This window comes from Oncorhynchus clarkii, chromosome 1, assembly GCF_045791955.1.
Source record: "Oncorhynchus clarkii lewisi isolate Uvic-CL-2024 chromosome 1, UVic_Ocla_1.0, whole genome shotgun sequence".
NCBI classification, from domain to species: Eukaryota; Metazoa; Chordata; class Actinopteri; order Salmoniformes; family Salmonidae; genus Oncorhynchus; species Oncorhynchus clarkii.
Window position 1 is genome coordinate 44,435,525 of NC_092147.1, and position 20,816 is coordinate 44,456,340.

At 41.7% G+C, this 20,816-nt stretch overlaps 1 protein-coding gene across 1 annotated transcript in view; it reads right to left on the bottom strand.

Moving 5' to 3' along the window:
- Window positions 1–20,816, bottom strand: part of LOC139407782 (spondin-1-like) — a 131,108-nt gene that overhangs the window by 70,122 nt on the left and 40,170 nt on the right. The window contains exons 4-6 of the mRNA XM_071151647.1: window positions 14,819–14,892; window positions 14,390–14,512; window positions 12,363–12,511 (exon numbers count right to left, since the gene is read on the bottom strand). Coding sequence (XP_071007748.1) covers window positions 12,363–12,511; window positions 14,390–14,512; window positions 14,819–14,892 — 346 coding nt within the window. The remainder of the gene's footprint in view (window positions 1–12,362; window positions 12,512–14,389; window positions 14,513–14,818; window positions 14,893–20,816) is intronic.

The window sequence follows — 20,816 nt, forward strand, 5'->3', positions numbered from 1 at the left end:
GTGGTAGCCACGCTGGTTAAGTGTGCCTTGAATTCTAAATAAATCACAGACAGCGTTAGCAGCAAAGCACCCCCGTACCATCACACCTCCTCCTCCATGCTTCACGGTGGGAACCACACATGTGGAGATCATCTGTTCACCTACTCTGTGTCTCACAAAGAAAATGTGGTTGGAACCAAAAATCTCTAATTTGGACACATCAGACCAAAGGACAGATTTCCACCGGTCTAATGTCCATTGCTCATGTTTCTTGGCCCAAGCAAATCTCTTCTTATTAATGGTGTCCTTTAGTAGTGGTTTCTTTGCAGCAATTCTAGCATGAAGGCCTGATTCACGCAGTCTCTGAGCAGTTGATGTTGAGATGAGCATTTATTTGGGCTGCAGTCTGAGGTTGGTAACTCTAATGAACTTATCCTCTGCAGCAGAGGTAACTCTGGGTCTTCCTCTCCTGTGACAGTCCTCATGAGAGCCAGTTTCATCATAGCGCTTGATGGTTTTTGCAACTGCACTTGAAGAAACTTTCAAAGTTCTTTAAATTTTTCAGATTGACTGACCTTCATGTCTTAAATTAATGACGAACTGTCATTTCTCTTTGCTTATTTGAGCTGTTCTTGCCATAAATGGACTTGGTCTTTAACCAAATCCGGCCTTCTCTGTATATTACCACTACCTTGTCACAACACAACACAACTGATTGGCTCAAACGCATTAAGAAAATAAATTCCACAAATTAACTTCTAACAAGGCACACCTGTTAATTTAAATGCATTCCCGGTGACTATCTCATGAAGCTGGTTGAGAGAATGCCAAGAGTGTGCAAAGTTGTCATCAAGGCAAAGGGTGGCTACTTCGAAGAATTTGTGTAACACATTTTTTTTATTCCTACATGATTCCATATGTTTTATTTCATAGTGTTGATGTCTTCACTATTATTCTACAATATAGAAAATAGTACAAATAAAGAAAAACCCTGGAATGAGTCGGTGTGTCTAACCTTTAGAATATATATACAGTACCAGTTCAATGTTACTTAAGACCTTCATAAACACAGCCAAATTATAATATTTGTGATAGAAGTGTTTCTCCAGTTTTGCCTCCAGCACCTTCACAAATCAGCTTTAGATGTATGGTAGATTCTGCCTATTTTCTACATGTGACAGCATATATAAAATGTATTAATTATTCTGTTAGAATGTTGCAGTCACCCGAGGCTCAATGGTTATGGTGTTCTAAAATGAGGTGTACCGTGAAAAAAAACATGTGTCCGCCTATGGAAATCAAATGCCCGTCCAACTGATTCGAACTGGCGCCGGCCCTGGCCTTACAGCAGCAATCAAGTTGAAACAATAACAAAGCATACTTCCTGCTCCGATTTCGGTAAAAAGCTGACAGATGGGGCTGGAGAAATGTTACCACTCTCAAATTCATTAGACACATGGATGCTATGACTGACCATCCATGATATCAAAATTATAGACTTAAACAGGTTTTTAGGCTATATAGTATTTGTTTACATTTACTTTGTTTACAAACATTGGAGTAAAACAAGCTTATACTTTGGGTTCTGATGGGGTATGACAGTTATCTAAGCTCATGAGGCATTTCTAAGTTATATTCTTCATGAATCATGTTTTTTTTTAACAATACAAAACATACAATAAAAGCGACAACATACAGACCCACACAAATATCCACAACATCAGTCCTACCCAGTCCCACCTGCTTACACCTCCATCTCCAGCGCCTGCATCACTCTCCGCAACATAGCCTCAAACTGCACCATTTTGTCTCCCTCCCTCCATCACCCACACTTTTAACATTTAGATAATAAAGCATTTGACCTTTCCATTCTTCAAGAATCAATGGGTGCATATCATTAATTAATGACTCCAAAATTGTATGTAACAACTGCCTGAATGCCCCTTTAAGGATGACATGCACAGGAGAGAGACATTATTAGCAAATATCACTATAATGAGGTTGTGCAGAAAGGAATATATTAAGGATCATTTGATTTAATTTCAAAATAAATGTTGCTTGACATAAAGTTGCAATTTGTTTGCTTCATTTTATTTATCATCCTGGTGTAATTATATGCAGTTCAACATCATCACCACAAAGTGTTTGCACTAGCATTTGTGTTATAGTCTAGCATTACTCCATGTAAACAAACCACTAGCTAGGTCTCATAACCGGAGGTCAATATTACATGCCTAGCAAAAGCTAGCGGTTCATTATTATGTTTCTTAATTGAAACTAAGTAGGCAATACAGCTGGGTAAAATAGAGTTGTGTTTTGAAAAACAGAAAATTAAGAGCTAGTAGAGACAGATTTGTGAGGGCGAGAGAGGGGTTGATAGCGTGGCATCTGATAAATGTTTTGTTTAGTAGATCTGGTAGCAACAAGTCAATGTGTGTATATAAATTGTGTGATCTGTTTTTTGGTTGAATCAAGAAATACGAACTTGTAATTTTGTGCTAGCTAGACAACTAACTAGCTACATGGCTAGCTAGCTGGCAATTATGGCACACTGCAGCACCTGATGTTTACTGGGGAACCTCTTGGTTGCACATGCATATAGAACGTATTATTGTTTTGACAATTAAATAAGGTCTATAGCCTCAAAACACGGTTAAAACTGTCATTTTTTTTATTTCATGGATGGTCAGTCCTTGCAGCCGTAGCTCTCTTGAGTATGGATATATTTCTCCAAACCCATCCATCATCATTTTATCAAAACAGAGGCAGGGTGGCAACTTTGTTATTATTTTAACTGCAGATTCTAGCTTGAATCTTCATTCATTATTTACAAAAATATCCAACAAAACATTGTAATAAAGTGTTCAGAACATGTAGATTTACATTCTGAGCCTCACTTCCAGCTCTTGTCCTATGGTGTCTCTTAAGTATATACAGATTAATCCATGTTTTGCCCTGCCTTATCTTGATGCTACTGTTATGTACTAGCGTGTCAGTGTTAAGAAGAAACTATGTCCCTTCCCTGGCAAGAAATGAATTCTGAGCTCCTTCAGTAGCATTTCCCCAAGGTCAGTAGCAGAATTAGAAAATGTAATCACCCTATAACCGGACAATGTGCCTTCCCGGGGCATTGTCAAATGATGAGCTCGGAATGTTATAATCTACCCTTATCATGTGAGAAAGAAAGGGCATTCTACAACACCCGATAGCCAGTGTCTCAATTCAACAGAATAGACGAAATTGCTGTGGCTTAGAGCTACAGTGGCAAGAAAAGGTATGTGAACCCTTTGGAATTACCTGGATTTCTGTGACACCACGAAAAAAGTCACTGCTGTCCAAAGAAAACATTGCTGCATGTCTGAAGTTTGCAAAAGCGCACCTGGATGTTCCACAGCGCTACTGGAAAAATATTCTGTGGACAGATGAAACCACAGTTAAGTTGTTTGGAAGGAACACACAACACTGTGTGTGGAGAAAAAAAGGCACCGCACACCAACATCAAAACCTCATCCCAACTCTAAAGTATGGTGGAGGGAACACCATAGTTTGGGGTTGCTTTTCAGCCTCAGGGCCTGGACAGCTTGCTATCAGACGGAAAAAATGAATTCCGAAGTTTATCAAGACATTTTGCAGGAGAATGTTATGCTATCGGTCCACCAATTGAAGCTCCACAGAAGTTCTGTAATGCAACAAGGCAACAACCCAAACACAGAAGTAAATCAACAAAAATGGCTTCAACAGAAGAAAATACGCCTTCTGGAGTGGCCCAGTCAGAGTCCTGACCTCAACCCAATTGAGATGCTGTGGCATGACCTCAAGAGAGCAGTTCACACCAGACATCCCAAGAATATTGCTGAACTTAAACAGTTTTCTAAAGAGGAATAGTCTAAAATTCCTCCTGACCGTTGTGCAGGTCTGATCCACAACTAGAGAAAGTTTGGTTGAAGTTATTGCTGCCAAAGGAGGGTCAACCAGTTATTAAATCCAAGGCTTCACATACTTTTCCCACCCTGCACTGTGAATGTTTACACGGTGTGTTCAATAAAGACATGAAAACGTATAATTGTTTGTGTGCTATTAGTTTAAGCAGACTGTGTTTATCTATTGTTGTGACCTAAATGAAGATCAGATCAAATTTGAATACAAATTTATGCAGAAATCCAGATATTTCCAAAGGGTTCACATGCTGTTTCTTGCCACTGTATGTAGTTGCATTTAACCCTATACAGCATGAAGCATTCGTCACTGTCACAAACATCGGGACATCTAGAATTTATTGTGTGAGCTTTGACAAATGAAGCATCAGTTTACCTCTGGATCTGTGTGTGTGCAGCAACTTTATTCTCTCTTTTGGATTAGCAATGACTGAGAAATCACAGTCATCTAAATAAAGATGACCTTGTTACGTACTCAGCAAATAAAAGAATACGCAGATGGAACAGGCTGACGATCTCTACGAAAAACACTCCATAGACCAGATAGCAGAAACCCCAAACGCACTCTCCCAGACACAGCCATGTTGTCAGAGAGACAGTCACAGATGCCAAAACACTGATTATCTAACCCTGCTGTCATATCTATGATTTCACTCTAAATATCTTCCTCTTATGGCTTCATCTTTAGAAGAAATGTTTACAGTATGTAAGCCATTATATGAATGGCCAGGATAGAATCATACAAAAAAACAAGAACTCTGATGGGTACATTGATATATGATCAAGGAGATGCCATTCCAAAGCAAACAGATGACAGGTATGATGAATGATGTAGACTGTTAACAGGCCAGGGCACAGCAATGGATGGATAACAGAAGGGATGAGCATAGAGATCCTATGAAATTTCTAGAGTGGCTATGGCAAACCCTCAAAGTTCTAGAATGCTTTAAAAATGCAGCCATTGTTGTTGTTTTTTAAATTTCATTCATTGTTAAGGACACGCAATACAATGTGTTACACATTTTAAGAAGGATGTACAGTATCGATTTTTGTAACACAAAGCATCAAACAAACAAACACAAAAACAGAAACACACCGGGTTTTTACATTCAAAGAAATTTGAAAAGCTTTAGAGTATCAATTGGTTTCATTACCGTCTTTTTCTTACAGAGCATAATATTCAATGTGGCAAAGTAAGTATTTAAATCTACCTTTAAAAATATTGAATATGATGTTTTTATGCATTTTATAATCAAATTCATCACATACTTTTTGTTAGTGGAGAATCTTTTGACTATCAAAAACAAGATGAACATCAGAAGCTTGCAGATGGATGTCCCTACTGTACCAAAACCTTCTACCTAAATCCAGCTGAAAACCCACCCACAACACAGTCACATACACACATTAGAAAAACAAATGCTCAAGAGATTCTGTCCCATTGACAAAATGTTAACAGGTAGCACCTTAGTTATTTTAAAGAGTGTTTTTCTCACTTTGTTTGTGATCACATATTTGTATGATAAAGTCCATTCCTTTAACCACTTTACAACACATTGCAAGTTATACCTAGATTTTGCTATTGGAACAACACGATCATAAAAAGTTTCTCTAATTAATGAATTATTAATCAAATAAATAAATAATTGAGACAATTACTATGGCTAAATTTAGATGTGATGGATCTGTAATGACCACAATTTGTTTCAAAAGGGCTAGAACACCATCTGGTAACACACTATCTCATATTCCTTTAGTGAGACAGTGAGCTCATACATAAAAAAAATAAAATAAAAAAATACTTTTATGTATAAAGATGTCCGTCTGAAATGAGAAGCTGACCCACAAGTAAAATGTCCGTTCAAAACCAATATCCTAAAGATAGTGGCTTGTTTTTATATTTTATGACAAGATTATTCCATATAACATACTTATGAGGGGGGGGGGGAAATATGTTTGCATATAGAATGGCCTCACTTAAGAGCTCTTGACTTTGAACGTGGCAAACTATACCACCTTTCCAGCAAGTCAGTTCGTCAAATTTCGGTGCTGCGAGAGCTACCCCAGTCAACTGTAAGTGCTGTTAATGTAAAGTGGAAATGTCTAGGAGCAATAACGGCTCAGTCGCGAAGTGGTAGGCCACACAAGCTCACAGAATCGGACTGCCGAGTACTGAAGCGCATACCGCATAAAAATCGTCTGTTCTCGGTTGCAACACTCACTACCAAGTTCCAAACTGCCCCTGAAAGCAACATCGGCACAAGAACTGTTCGTCGGGAACTTCATGAAATGGGTTTCCATGTCCGAGCAGCTTCACACAAGCCTAAGATCACCATGCTCAACGCCAGGCGTCGTCTGGAGTGGTGTAAAGCTCACCATCATTGGACTCCGGAGCAGTGGAAACGCTTCACCATCTGGCAGTCCGACTGACGAAACTGGGTTTGGCGGATGCTACCTGCCGTAATGCATAGTGCCCACTGTAAAATTTGGTGGAGGAGGAATAATGGTGCAATATATCCACATAATTTTCCTCCCTCATGATGCAATTACAGTGCCTTGCGAAAGTATTCGGCCCCCTTGAACTTTGCGACCTTTTGCCACATTTCAGGCTTCAAACATAAAGATATAAAACTGTATTTTTTTGTGAAGAATCAACAACAAGTGTGACACAATCATGAAGTGGAACGACATTTATTGGATATTTCAAACTTTTTTAACATATCAAAAACTGAAAAATTGGGCGTGCATAATTATTCAGCCCCTTTACTTTCAGTGCAGCAAACTCTCTCCAGAAGTTCAGTGAGGATCTCTGAATGATCCAATGTTGACCTAAATGACTAATGATGATAAATACAATCCACCTGTGTGTAATCAAGTCTCCGTATAAATGCACCTGCACTGTGATAGTCTCAGAGGTCCGTTAAAAGCGCAGAGAGCATCATGAAGAACAAGGAACACACCAGGCAGGTCCGAGATACTGTTGTGAAGAAGTTTAAAGCCGGATTTGGATACAAAAAGATTTCCCAAGCTTTAAACATCCCAAGGAGCACTGTGCAAGCGATAATATTGAAATGGAAGGAGTATCAGACCACTGCAAATCTACCAAGACCTGGCCGTCCCTCTAAACTTTCAGCTCATACAAGGAGAAGACTGATCAGAGATGCAGCCAAGAGGCCCATGATCACTCTGGATGAACTGCAGAGATCTACAGCTGAGGTGGGAGACTCTGTCCATAGGACAACAATCAGTCGTATATTGCACAAATCTGGCCTTTATGGAAGAGTGGCAAGAAGAAAGCCATTTCTTAAAGATATCCATAAAAAGTGTCGTTTAAAGTTTGCCACAAGCCACCTGGGAGACACACCAAACATGTGGAAGAAGGTGCTCTGGTCAGATGAAACCAAAATTGAACTTTTTGGCAACAATGCAAAACGTTATGTTTGGCGTAAAACAACACAGCTGAACACACCATCCCCACTGTCAAACATGGTGGTGGCAGCATCATGGTTTGGGCCTGCTTTTCTTCAGCAGGGACAGGGAAGATGGTTAAAATTGATGGGAAGATGAATGGAGCCAAATACAGGACCATTCTGGAAGAAAACCTGATGGAGTCTGCAAAAGACCTGAGACTGGGACGGAGATTTGTCTTCCAACAAGACAATGATCCAAAACATAAAGCAAAATCTACAATGGAATGGTTCAAAAATAAACATATCCAGGTGTTAGAATGGCCAAGTCAAAGTCCAGACCTGAATCCAATCGAGAATCTGTGGAAAGAACTGAAAACTGCTGTTCACAAATGCTCTCCATCCAACCTCACTGAGCTCGAGCTGTTTTGCAAGGAGGAATGGGAAAAAATTTCAGTCTCTCGATGTGCAAAACTGATAGAGACATACCCCAAGCGACTTACAGCTGTAATCGCAGCAAAAGGTGGCGCTACAAAGTATTAACTTAAGGGGGCTGAATCATTTTGCACACCCAATTTTTCAGTTTTTGATTTGTTAAAAAAGTTTGAAATATCCAATAAATGTCATTCCACTTCATGATTGTGTCCCACTTGTTGTTGATTCTTCACAAAAAATACAGTTTTATATCTTTATGTTTGAAGCCTGAAATGTGGCAAAAGGTCGCAAAGTTCAAGGGGGCCAAATACTTTCGCAAGGCACTGTATTTTGTGAAGTGCACCAGTCCCTCCTGCAGCAAAGCACCCCACAACATGATGCTGCCACCCCCGTGCTTCACAGTTGGGATGGTGATCTTCGGCTTTAAAGTCTCCCCCTTTTTCCTCCAAACATAACGATGGTCATTATGACCAAACAGTTCTATTTTTGTTTCATCAGACCAGAGGACATTTCTCCAAAAAGTACAATCTTTGTCCCCATGTGCAGTTGCAAACCGTAGTCTTGCTTTTTTATGGCGGTTTTGTGGCAGTGGCTTCTTCCTTGCTGAGCGGCCTTTCAGGTTATGTTGATATAGGACTCGTTTTACTGTGGACATAGATACTTTTGTACCTGTTTCCTCCAGCATCTTCACAAGGTCCTTTGCTATTGTTCTGGGATTGATTTACACTTTTCGCACCAAAGTACGTTCATCTCTAATGCTTCTCCTTCCTGAGCGGTATGACGGCTGCGTGGTCCCATGGTTTTTATACTTGCGTACTATTGTTTGTACAGATGAACATGGTACCTTCAGGCGTTTGGAAATTTCTCCCAAGGATGAACCAGTCCCAGTCTCAAATCTCTGGAAGACTGAAACAGATTTCCCTCAACAATTTTCCTGTATTAAGCACCATCCATCATTCCTTCAATTCTGACCAGTTTCTAAGTCCCTGCTGATGAAAAATGTAAAAACTGGCACACTTTCCAGCTCTTACGCTAGTTTCTGCAATTTCGGCTAGGTTCGGCAGCTCGCTTGTGCTGAGATGGGAGAGGTGGCAATATTGAGGTGTGTCAAAAACAAGTGCAAAAGTTCACATTTTATACAGTGCTAATAGGAAGTTTTGAGACCCACAAAAAGCAGGTCTCAATGGTAATGCAGTTGATAATGGCATGGACTTTGAGGGTGGAAGCACAGCCTATCCAGCCATGGTGCACAATGCCCATGGAAAGGAGATTTTTTGTGCCAGTGATTGGTTCCCCCCATTTTGTTTAATTTGACTATAAACCTTAATCAGGGCTGGTTTAGCAGCATTGCAGAGATGCATATTTTATTCTGGCCATTAGCCAAGTAGCCTATGAATAAAGGGGTTTGAAATGGTCTACTGAGAGTGCTTTGAAATATTTTGGAGGTTTTTGCCCTCATGTTTTTTCATAATTCACAATATACTGTACATACTTGCATTTTTCTTGTTCAAGTAGGCTATCCATCCCCACTTTCAATAAGCACACCTCGTCCGTGTTTTGAGAATATGCCTTTTACATAGGCAATGATACAATTGACAGGAGCCTAGTATTTTGTATAGACGTGCAAATGTTATGCATAAAGCAATTTGTGATATCATGCCTCTGACCTCATCTTATTTATAAATATTGTTGTTTAAAAAAAAAAGATAGCTTGTTTTTCATTTCATATCCAACCCCTCCATAGGGTATCCTTGCCCTAAGCCTCAGCTACTAAGGCTAGGTCAACAGCAATGCGTCATGTATATTATATCCTGACCTTGTAAAGTAGCCTATCCATAAAAGGTGTTTAAATGGTCTATTCTTCAGAGTGCCTTGAATTGAAATATACCGCACATCCTAAAACATCCACACACCTACCTACCTACATGCTATATTTTGCTTGTTCAAGTATTCATCCAAACGTATTTAAATTATTCCGTTCAATAATATAGTATCAATGGCAGGCCTAGGCTATATTTTGCTTTTTGAGAACATGCCTCAAACATAAAATAACATTTACAAGAGCCAAGTGTTTTCTATTTTAGGAGACGTGTAAAAGACATATAGGCTCGGCTCCTCGAAGCAATTTACAACAATGTTGACTGCCAACACTCCAAACATAGGCTATTGGAGCAAACATGTCATTTTTTTTTATTTTTTTACCGTTGCCATTACTTGACGACAACGCAAAGACCGTCTTCAGCTGATGGTTGGATGGCTTTTAAATGCATTCAGAATGAATCAGGGTGTAGCTAGGACCTGAAAACTGACTACTACCTCAAATCTACTGTTTGAGAATCTGAATAATCCATACAAAGGTTGGCGAGTAGTGAACGATTTGGAGTGCAAAAAAAGATACACAGCTTCCTAAACAACTGCTGGTAGACTCACAGGTGGTAACTGAGAAAACCTCTATTCTGAACTCTTTTAATCAGCATTTTCTTGATGCAGGCAAATTATTTAATAGGGTTAAAAGGTCAAAATGAGCACCCTGTACACTCCCGAGCACTCCCGCTCAAGGTTCTCTTTCCAACCTTTGTCTCAGAGGTGCATAGAGCCATGAAAGCAATTGATTATCTACACCTCCATCTATTACTATTAGCTGCAGACCAGGTATTAACTGAAAGCGTCTGACATCACTGTGATCTCCATAGTGCTGTTGGCTGGTCTTCGTTGACTCTAGGTAGGCTTAAACATTAGGCATACCATGATCGATAAGGCCATTTTGAGAAAACTGCCGCTTTATTTCTGTTCTTTTTCGAAAAGGTCAGGAAATAAATACCAGTTAAGGTCTCACTCCTACTTACTTTTAAACGGTTCTTAAAGTCAGAACAGATCATTGGAAAAGTGTCAAAAAGGGTGGTTGACACAAGTTACTGAGGAAAGTGATTGTCATTAGGACTTCATGCGGGGGTATATATGATACATTTTTATCTAGAACGCTTGTATGTTCTGTAATTATAATTTATGTGTGTCTACGTCTAAATTCTGTTCATGGTTTGTCTATGTCTGTAAATTGTTATGTCTGATATTTGTCTGAAATATTGTTCCCCCCTGCTGCTGTCTTGGTTGGACCAGGTCTCTCTTGAAAAATGTATTTGATCTCAATGATAACCTGGATAAATAAAGGTTAAATCAAATAAAACAAAAAACCTACAGAACTTGAAACAAAAGCATGCATTAATAATGCCGATTGGCTTAGTGGTCCAAGGCACTGCATCTCAGTGCTAGAGGCATCACTACAGACCAGGCTGTATCACAACCGGCCATGATTGGGAGTCCCATAGGGCGGCACACAATTGGCCCAGCGTCATCTGGGTTAGGGTTTGGCAGTCATTGTAAATAAGAATTTGTTCTTAACTGACTTGCCTAGTTAAATAAAGGTTAAATGTTTTTTTGCTTTTTCAAATAAGCCATGGAATGCGTTGATTGGCCAGTGGCCAAACCCTCGTCACACTTACAACTTGTTTATACATCAAAACCCAGCACTTTTGAGCCACCGCCAGCTATTGTGCTCATAATTCTGGCTGTGAAAATATGAAAAATATTTCTCACACACCCCCAGACCTATAGACCTTCAGCCAGCGCTTAGATTTACCATTGCGTTAGGTTTGTTAAACTAGAGCCCACTGTGCAAATAATCTTCAAATTCATTGTTTTACACAATATCTTATGACAGCACTGGCTGACCTTTTATACTGTCATAAGAAGGTTCATGTCCATTCAAGAATTTGAATACCTAATTCTATGGACTTGAGAACACTTGTCACTGCCACATCCACATCCACAAACAAAGTCATAACACGACCTAAAGACTGCACCGTTATATGGACCATTAACTAATATGTTTCCTGTGTAATTCTATCCCATTTCAATCAGTAATATATGTATACTGAGCACATTCCTATGGGTTTAATTCTACCTTGATTGATATCACAGTCATTTATTTTACAACAACAACAAATTGAATTATAAACAGAAAATTTGAAAGCGGAAATTGGTGATTGTGGCCCATCTCCAGAATCCGTGACAACCAATCATATTTGCTTGTGACAGGAAGTCAAACAGAACACTATCTTCCATCTGACACTTGTCAACATTCCCATTATTAGTCGGCCCTCACAGCACTGTGGAAAAGAAAAGATCACATGGGTTATGAGCCTTTCCTGTGTGACCTTTAAGATTCTCTGTGAGGCGGCCATCCTTTCTCACCTCTCCCTCCATTAGTCATGCCACCGCTCCTCCACAGTCATCCCATGATGCCCCTCTGCATCTCATCTGTCCCTGGCCTCAATACTATTGTTGCCATGTCACCCGAGAGCAGGGAATTAGCACTAAATAGCAGAGCGGTGCAGATCAGCCAATATACAAACTTGTGTGATTCATTAATATGCCAGAGAAGTCCTGCCATTAACTGATCAACCTTTGACATGCTGTTTCAGAAGTGGAGACAGGCACATTAAGACATCAGAATGTCCGATCCAAGTCACTTTTTGTCTGAAGATCAGATATAGCGGATCGGCAAACATGAACAGTTCGGAACCCATGATGTTTCTTTAGGACCTACCTTCTGTCTTATCTCCTCCTCCATCTTAACTGGAGACCCCAGCTCTGCCACCTGTTTCACCCCTTCGCTGGCGAAGCCACCGTACTCCCACAGGACATAGCTCCTGGAGTGGGACGCCCCGATGAGGGCTGACCAATGATTGGCGCGTCCTGTATAGGGTGGTGACAGAGAAACAAAGTCGCCTGCGTGTGTCTGTGTACAGATGTAGGATCTTAATTTGATCACCATGTTACAGGAGAACGTTCCTGCAATGCAGGACATGTTAAACTCGTTGTGCATTTGAGGTTTAAAAAAGGCTACTGAAGTTTGCAATTTCCACTTTGAAATTTAAGACTTGATTTTCCCTTATGAAAAATCTATCAACCCCCTACAAAAATGTGGATGAATTAGAATCCACATAATAATTCACATGTTCTGTTGCTGCAGGACTATGTTCCTGCTGTAGCAAACTGTAGCAAAATTAAGATCCTACATGTGTAGGTGTAGCGGCTGACAGATCGCTCCTGGCTTTAACGGTGTCTGCTGGGCGTGTGAGGCTAACAGCAGAGTGGTGGAGACAGTGTTCATTAGCCATGCATGTGGCTGGAAGGCCACTGTTAGATATACTGTGACAGGCCCGCACTTCCACTGGTGGAGCCCTCATCATTACTGAAAGAGTTGAGGCTGGAATAGACCCGGTCAGACAACACACACACACACCAACCAATTTGTTATATCATTGTTTTTACTTTGGCCACTCAACACTCCCCTCAGAAACCCTTGAATGTAATTACGTTTTTCCATGATACGCTTCCCTCCGTGAAAGATTATATATCAAGCTGGAGGGAAAGGGAAACTATACAGTTCATCTCTTTAAGCCCATCAGGCCTATAGAGAATCCATGTGATGTGCTTTAATGTACCAAAACTTGTTTCTTGTTTCCTGCCAAAAGAGCCTCTTCCCATCTCAAATTATTTATGGCGATTCCCTTTGTAAGCTGTGACTACATAACACTGACTGCAGGGAATATGTGTGTGGTACGGATCATCAGTTCCAAAAGAGGAGACTGTATCATAACAGATATCCAATATCATACTGTTTTACTGACTTAGGCTTACTGAAAAGTATTTGTTTAAATCCCAACAACACACAAATCATTTGAGAGAAATCCTCTAAACCAGTGGTTCCAAACTGGTTTGCAGTGAGGAACTCTCGGGGGTCCAGCAAAAACCTTCCTAATCTTGTTTTTTTAACTGTTATAAACATGACCTGTGGAATGCAGTGCCGGTCTGATAAAACATTAAATGGCACATGATTACGATCTGTATCGTGGTTTCAAGTCCAGTGCATTTTGAGGGTGCCCGAGCAAACACGAGCAAACTCATTTGTATGATTTTACTTTGTCTGTGAAAACGATTAGAACAGGCACGTCTGATTAGTCATTTGGGCTTAGCTATACTATGGGCATAGCTATACTACAGCCTCTGCCACATAACTAAACAGAGCATGGCTTTGCGTCTGTGGTTGCACCTTTACAATGCAGAAGGCAAATACCTATTTTATCAGAGCTACATGTTTTTCTTTCTGGCTCAAATTGACAGGAAGCTCTTAAAGGGGTACACACAAATTAACCATCATGAGTAAGAAACTATGAAAACAAACCTTTAAAAAATGATTTGCAGTATGGATCAGATGAGGTCATTACCACTAAATAAATTAGGGACATTTTAGGTGTGCCACGGAATTTAATATCCCATCAAGGTGTGCCACGGTTCCAAAAAGGTTGGGAACCACTGCTCTAAACTACAGTGTGCTGTTATTTCGTGCAGTATGTTACTCTAGTCAACAGACAGTCTAAATATGTCCAGGGTAAAATGTCATCTTTTTGTGTTTCCAAAACCATAATGTCTTGCTTAATGACTATAAACGGTGCAGATCCTTTCACACTCCAGAGCAAACGGACAGTTGAGCAACAAGTGGGAAGTTGTACAGCAATGTGCAGTGTGTGTGGGTGTACATACAGTACATGACTGCAGTGAAGGACTTACTGGGGTAGTCTTTAGGGTGAATTTTCTCCGACCAGTTCCCATAGAAGGTGACTCTGTACTTGGCCGTCCCACAGGCACAGCATTCCGGAGGGGGCTTCTCTGTGGTCTCTCCAAACACAGCCTCTGAAACACACACACCCACCCACCCACCCAGCCATACACACACACACACACACACACACACACACACACACACACACACACACACACACACACACACACACACACACACACACACAACCCCTCAACCCCCCCACGCACACACACACAAAGTGAAGATAAGAATGGTGATCTTGCTTGACCGAATATAATTTTTGAATATGACTACATCCAATATCTCCATTATAATCTACTACAGTAACAGATCATATAAAAGCATTGGGCTGTTCCAGTGAGAAGTAATATTCGTATAGGACAGATATGCTGTACCTTTCTCGCACAGTCTGACAGTGAGGGAACCTTCATCCTGGAAGTAAATGATCCTCTTCTGCACAATGCTGGCCCTGCAGAGGAGAAAGAATAGCATTCCTTCTATTCACTGACAGCACAATGCAATACAGCGCTCATGTTAGCTCACAACTCCCAGAGGCGCACACGCACACACACACACACACACACACACACACACACACACACACACACACACACACACACACACACACACACACACACACACACACACACTCACACACACGAGGAGGAGCCTCGTAATTACCAGGCTGATAACCGATGCGCTGTAGCGAAAAAGAACGTAAGCTTGCGAGACTTCCGGATGGTTTTACAAGGTTACGTGAGGAGTGCAAGAGGCACTGACTGTCTGTTTCCTCTGAGGAGAGGTGGTAAAATCCCCCCCGTCAGAGCGCACGCCAGAGGCACTGCCAGACCTGCTCCCCATCAACCTCAGCAGAATACCAATGTGCAGAGAGCCAGACTGAGGCTGGTCCTCAGGACAGTCCATCAAAACTCTTGACAGATACTGTATGACTACTCTGTCTCACACTCTCTACAGCTCGTCTCCCAGGAGAGACTATTCTCGGTAGACAAAAAGTTTTTGGGGGGTAAAAGATACAATTGTGATCGTCTCACCAAACCACAGGATCTGAGGCCACGACACTGTTTCTCCAAACAGACAAACTCAAGCCCAAACCTTTCTCCGCAACTGATGTATATCCGCAGCCATACAGCTGTTCTAAAGGCCACAGTTACATTGTATGGAGCTCAGCGGGGACTTTGCATGTTATAAAACATCATTTTCACTATCATTTCACTTTAAAATCGGGCGGCAGGTAGCCTAGTGGTTAGAGTGTTGGACTAGTAACCGAAAGATTGCAAGATCGAATCCCCGAGCTGACAAGGTAAAAAGCTGTCATTCTGCCCCTGAACAAGGCAGTTAACCCACTGTTCTTAGGCCGTCATTGAAAATAAGAATTTGTTCTTAACTGACTTGCCTAGTTAAATAAAGGTAAAATAAATAAATAAAATGTGGTACAGGTGCATCAAGTTAATGACTTTCACCCAATGTAAATATCTTAACATTTGCTGGCATCAGTGGGTTGCAGTTGGGTAATCTTTGGTTAATACACTGCTCAAAAAAATAAAGGGAACACTAAAATAACACATCCTAGATCTGAATAAATGAAATATTCTTATTAAATACTTTTTTCTTTACATAGTTGAATGTGCTGACAAAAAAATCACACAAAAATTATCAATGGAAATCAAATGTATCAACCCATGGAGGTCTGGATTTGGAGTCGCACTCAAAATTAAAGTGGAAAACCACACTACAGGCTGATCCAACTTTGATGTAATGTCCTTAAAACAAGTCAAAATGAGGCTCAGTAGTGTGTGTGGACTCCACGTGCCTGTATGACCTCCCTACAACGCCTGGGCATGCTCCTGATGAGGTGGCGGATGGTCTCCTGAGGGATCTCCCCCCAGACCTGGACTAAAGCATCCGCCAACTCCTGGACAGTCTGTGGTGCAATGTGGCATTGGTGGATGGAGCGAGACATGATGTCCCAGATGTGCTCAATTGGATTCAGTTCTGGGAAACGGGCGGGCCAGTCCATAGCATCAATGCCTTCCTCTTGCAGGAACTGCTACACACTCCAGCCACATGAGGTCCAGCATTGTCTTGCATTAGGAGGAACCCAGGGCCAACTGCACCAGCATATGGTCTCACAAGGGGTCTGAGGATCACATCTCGGTACCTAATGGCAGTCAGGCTACCTCTGGCGAGCACATGGAGGGCTGTGCGGCCCCCCAAAGAAATGCCACCCCACACCATGACTGACCCACCGCCAAACCGGTCCTACTGGAGGATGTTGCAGGCAGCAGAACGTTCTCCACGGTGTCTCCAGACTCTGTCACGTCTGTCACGTGCTCAGTGTGAACCTGATTTAATCTGTGAAGAGCACAAGGGCGCCAGTGGCAAATTTGCCAATCTTGGTGTTCTCTGGCAAATGCCAAACGTCCGGCATGGTGTTGGGCTGTAAGCACAACCCCCACCTGTGGACGTCGGGCCCTCATACCACCCTCAAGGAGTCTGTTTCTGACCGTTTGAGCAGACACATGCACATTTGTGGCCTGCTGGAGGTCATTTTGCAGGGCTCTGGCAGTGCTCCTCCTGATCCTCCTTGCACAAAGGCGGAGGTAGCGGTCCTGCTGCTGGGTTGTTGCCCTCCTACGGCTTCCTCCACGTCTCCTGATGTACTGGCCTGTCTCCTGGTAGCGCCTCCATGCTCTGGACACTATGCTGGCAGACACAGGCAAACCTTCTTGCCACAGCTCGCATTGATGTGCCATCCTGGATGAGCTGCACTACCTGAGCCACTTGTGTGGGTTGTAGACTCCGTCTCATGCTACCACTAGAGTGAAAGCACCGGCAGCATTCAAAAGTGACCAAAACATCAGCCAGGAAGCATAGGAACTGAGAAGTGGTCTGTGGTCACCACCTGCAGAACCACTCCTTTATTGGGGGTGTCTTGCTAATTGCCTATCATTTCTACCTGTTGTCTATTCCATTTGCACAACAGCATGTGGAATTTATTGTCAATCAGTGTTGCTTCCTAAGTGGACAGTTTGATTTCACAGAAGTGTGATTGACTTGGAGTTCCATTGTGTTGTTTAAGTGTTCCCTTTATTTTTTGAGCAGTGTATATCCCTGACTTCCATGGCTCTCTCCTTGGTTATGTTCTTCACGTCAAGGGTTTGGGCTGGGCTTCTGTCCACAACATTAGTTCCTGCGGGAGTGTTTAGGATCCTTTAGTTGTGGTCCCACACACACAGGCCTGTGGGCCCTGGCTCCGCATGTCTCCGGTGCTGCTGCCCGCCTGCAATCTCTGTGCAACTGGGGAGAGGGTGGCTATAGAGAGCGGGAGCTCCATGTAGACCTTCATCTCTCGTTCTTCTTCATCTGACTCTCAAACACTGTTTTTTAACCTCACCCTCAAAGAGAGAGTCTGCCTTTCTTCTTCATCAACTCTAAGACACTATTCAGGTCAAACCTCTAAGGGCTTTATATGCCGTGCCCTATGACATAATAGCCGTTGACATTTCTGTATACCAGATAAACTAGCACTAATGACAGGACTCTCTAGTGTAGAAGGAGGAGCATTGTTTTGGGATCTCAGCTGTTAAATGTGATATCCTTTATGAGATTCAGTGGGAGAAGAATTGGATCCTCTCCTAGCAGTAATTTGAGTTCTATTTGATGTTCAGTGGATAGAGTTGGCAGCTGTGTTTCGTGGCCTTTGTCTGGCAGGCAGCCCGACGCTCCGGTACGAGGTAGAGAGCTGTATCTCTGCTTTGACAGGCAAAGACAAAGTGACAGCAATACGGCGGGATTTGCATAGCAGATGTTTCTCAGTGCAACATTTATTGGAATAATACCAGGACTGCAATAAGCCATCTGTCGTATGGGACGGGAAGAATTATTAGAAGTAACTATTGTGGATATAGCTTCAGAAAGCTCGACAGAGATTAGTGAGTTACATCTAGCACTAAGTCAGTGAAGCTAAGCACTATTTGCAGGGTAAATACAGGGCAAGGGATGGAGAGGCAGGATGTGTTAGGGAAAAATATCGCTTAAATATCTATACAGCAGAGCTTAATTGTTCAGTATTCATGCGCCAATTCGATCTCACCTCAATTTCACATTTCTTAACATAAGAAATAAGAAATAATTATTTAACACCCAATTTCAACCGTTTTTGAGAATTATTAGGGTTAGGCTGAGTGTTCTCCCTTTATGCTAATCATGCAAGTTTGTGTGTGCGTGGGTAGCACAGCTACTCTAGGAATCCACTGAGGCAACGCCTAGCCGCCTGGCTTCACAACTCATGAAGCCGATGCAATAAAAAGACACTAAATCTGATCGTGCTTTTCCTGACAATTCATTTTAAGTCTGTACCAGCAAGTATCCCCCACAAATGACATGTTAACGAAGACATAAACTTTTGAAGATATAGTCGAAACAGTGATGAACTGTTGATCCTTGCAAAATGTGTTGTTCACTCAAGAATTCGTCTGCTAATGTTGAATTGGTCAGCTAAAGGGCATTCGGACTGCTAGCTCACTAGCTGTTGTGACAGTACATTTTTTATTTTTAGCCTATATAACATGTTTACAGTTAAGAGGCTTATTGATAACGAGTTCATAACATATCTAACAGGTTATGAAATTCATATCCAAATGCAATTTCATATGTAAGTTTCAAAGAAAGCTTGGAGTGAGGTTTTCCATCTTGAAAATCATTGCCCCCTGACACAACCCCTAGATGTGGGGTTTGGGGGTCCTCCCCCAGGAAAATGTTACAGTTTTAAAGCTAATTTTCTGCGATTCTACCTATTTTGACATGGCTTAGGACTATGACCAATACATAAATAAACACACACACACACACACACACACACACACAGTGTATTCGGAAAGTATACACTGTTTGTGTGATTTTGTGTGTGTGTGTGTGTGTGTGTGTGTGTGTGTGTGTGTGTGTTTTTCCACATTGTTACGTTACAGCCTTATTCTAAAATTGATAAAATAATATTTTTTCCCTCAATCTACACACAATACCCCATAATGACGAAGCGAACAGGTTTTTAGAAATGTGCAGTATGACGGATGCAACTCCTACAGCTTCCACACGATGTCGCCAAAAACGTCATTTTCATTGACAAAAATCCATTGAGACATTATCAATAGATCCGTGATTCCATCCAGCCTACCTCAATCGATTTTGGAAGATTGAAAAATGGACACTGTTTTCTTTTGTAGCTGCTATTGAATACAGATCGCCCAGTGATCAATTTGATCGCTTATTAACGTTTACAAATACCTAAAGTTGGGTTATAAAAGTAGGTTGAAGTGTTTTGTCAAAGAATATAGGCAACTTATATAATTTTTAAACATGACGTTGCGTGTTGGAAGAGAGCTTTTTTCGTGATGCAGACAGGCTATACAAATGGATATTTTGGGCATTCATGGACGGATTTAATCGGGAAAAAGACCAATTTGTGATGTTTATGGGACATATAGGAGTGCCAACAAAGAATATCATCAAAGGTAATGAATGTTTTATATTTTATTTCTGCGTTTTTGTGTAGCGTCGGCTACGCTAATTCTTTTGTTTACGTCGCCTTCAGGCATTTTGGGGTGTTGCATGCTATCAGATAATAGCTTCTCATGCTTTCGCCGAAAATCATTTTAAAAATCTGACTTGTTGGCTAGATTCACAACAAGTGTAGCTTTAATTCAATACCCTACATGTATATTTTAATGAACGTTTGAGTTTTAACGAGTACATTTAGCATTTAGCGTAGCGCATTTGCATTTCCAGGTGCCTACTTGAGACGTCTGCGTCTCAAGTAGGAGCAAGAAGTTAACGCCCCAACAGGCTCGGGAGAGGTGAAGTTTGAGTCATGCGCTGACCAACATGACCCGCCAAGCCCTGCTTCTTAACACCAGCCCGCTTAACCCGGAAGCCAGCTGTACCAATGTGTCGGAGGAAACACCGCTCAACTGACGATCAAAGTCAGCCTGCAGTAGCCCGGTTCGCCACAAGGAGTTGCTAGACAGCGATGAGCCAAGTAAAGCCCCGCCTGCCAAACCCTCCCCTAACCCAGACAACGCTGGGCCAATTGTGCGCCGTCCTATGGGACTTCCGGTCATGGATCGAACCCCAGGCTGTAGAGCGATGCAGTGCCTTAGACCACTGCGCCACTCGGGAGGCCAAAAAGCAGTACTTTTTAATGCATGAGGTGTGGCATGTGAGCGTGAGATGAGGGTAAAATACGTGTCTCACAGGCAATGCATGAAAGCAGTGGCGACCCGTCATTCAGGGAAGGTGAGGCAGAGCCCTACCTGTTTTGAGCCCCACCTGTTTAGAGTAAAAAATAAAAAAAATCCCATGTTTGCATGTTATTTT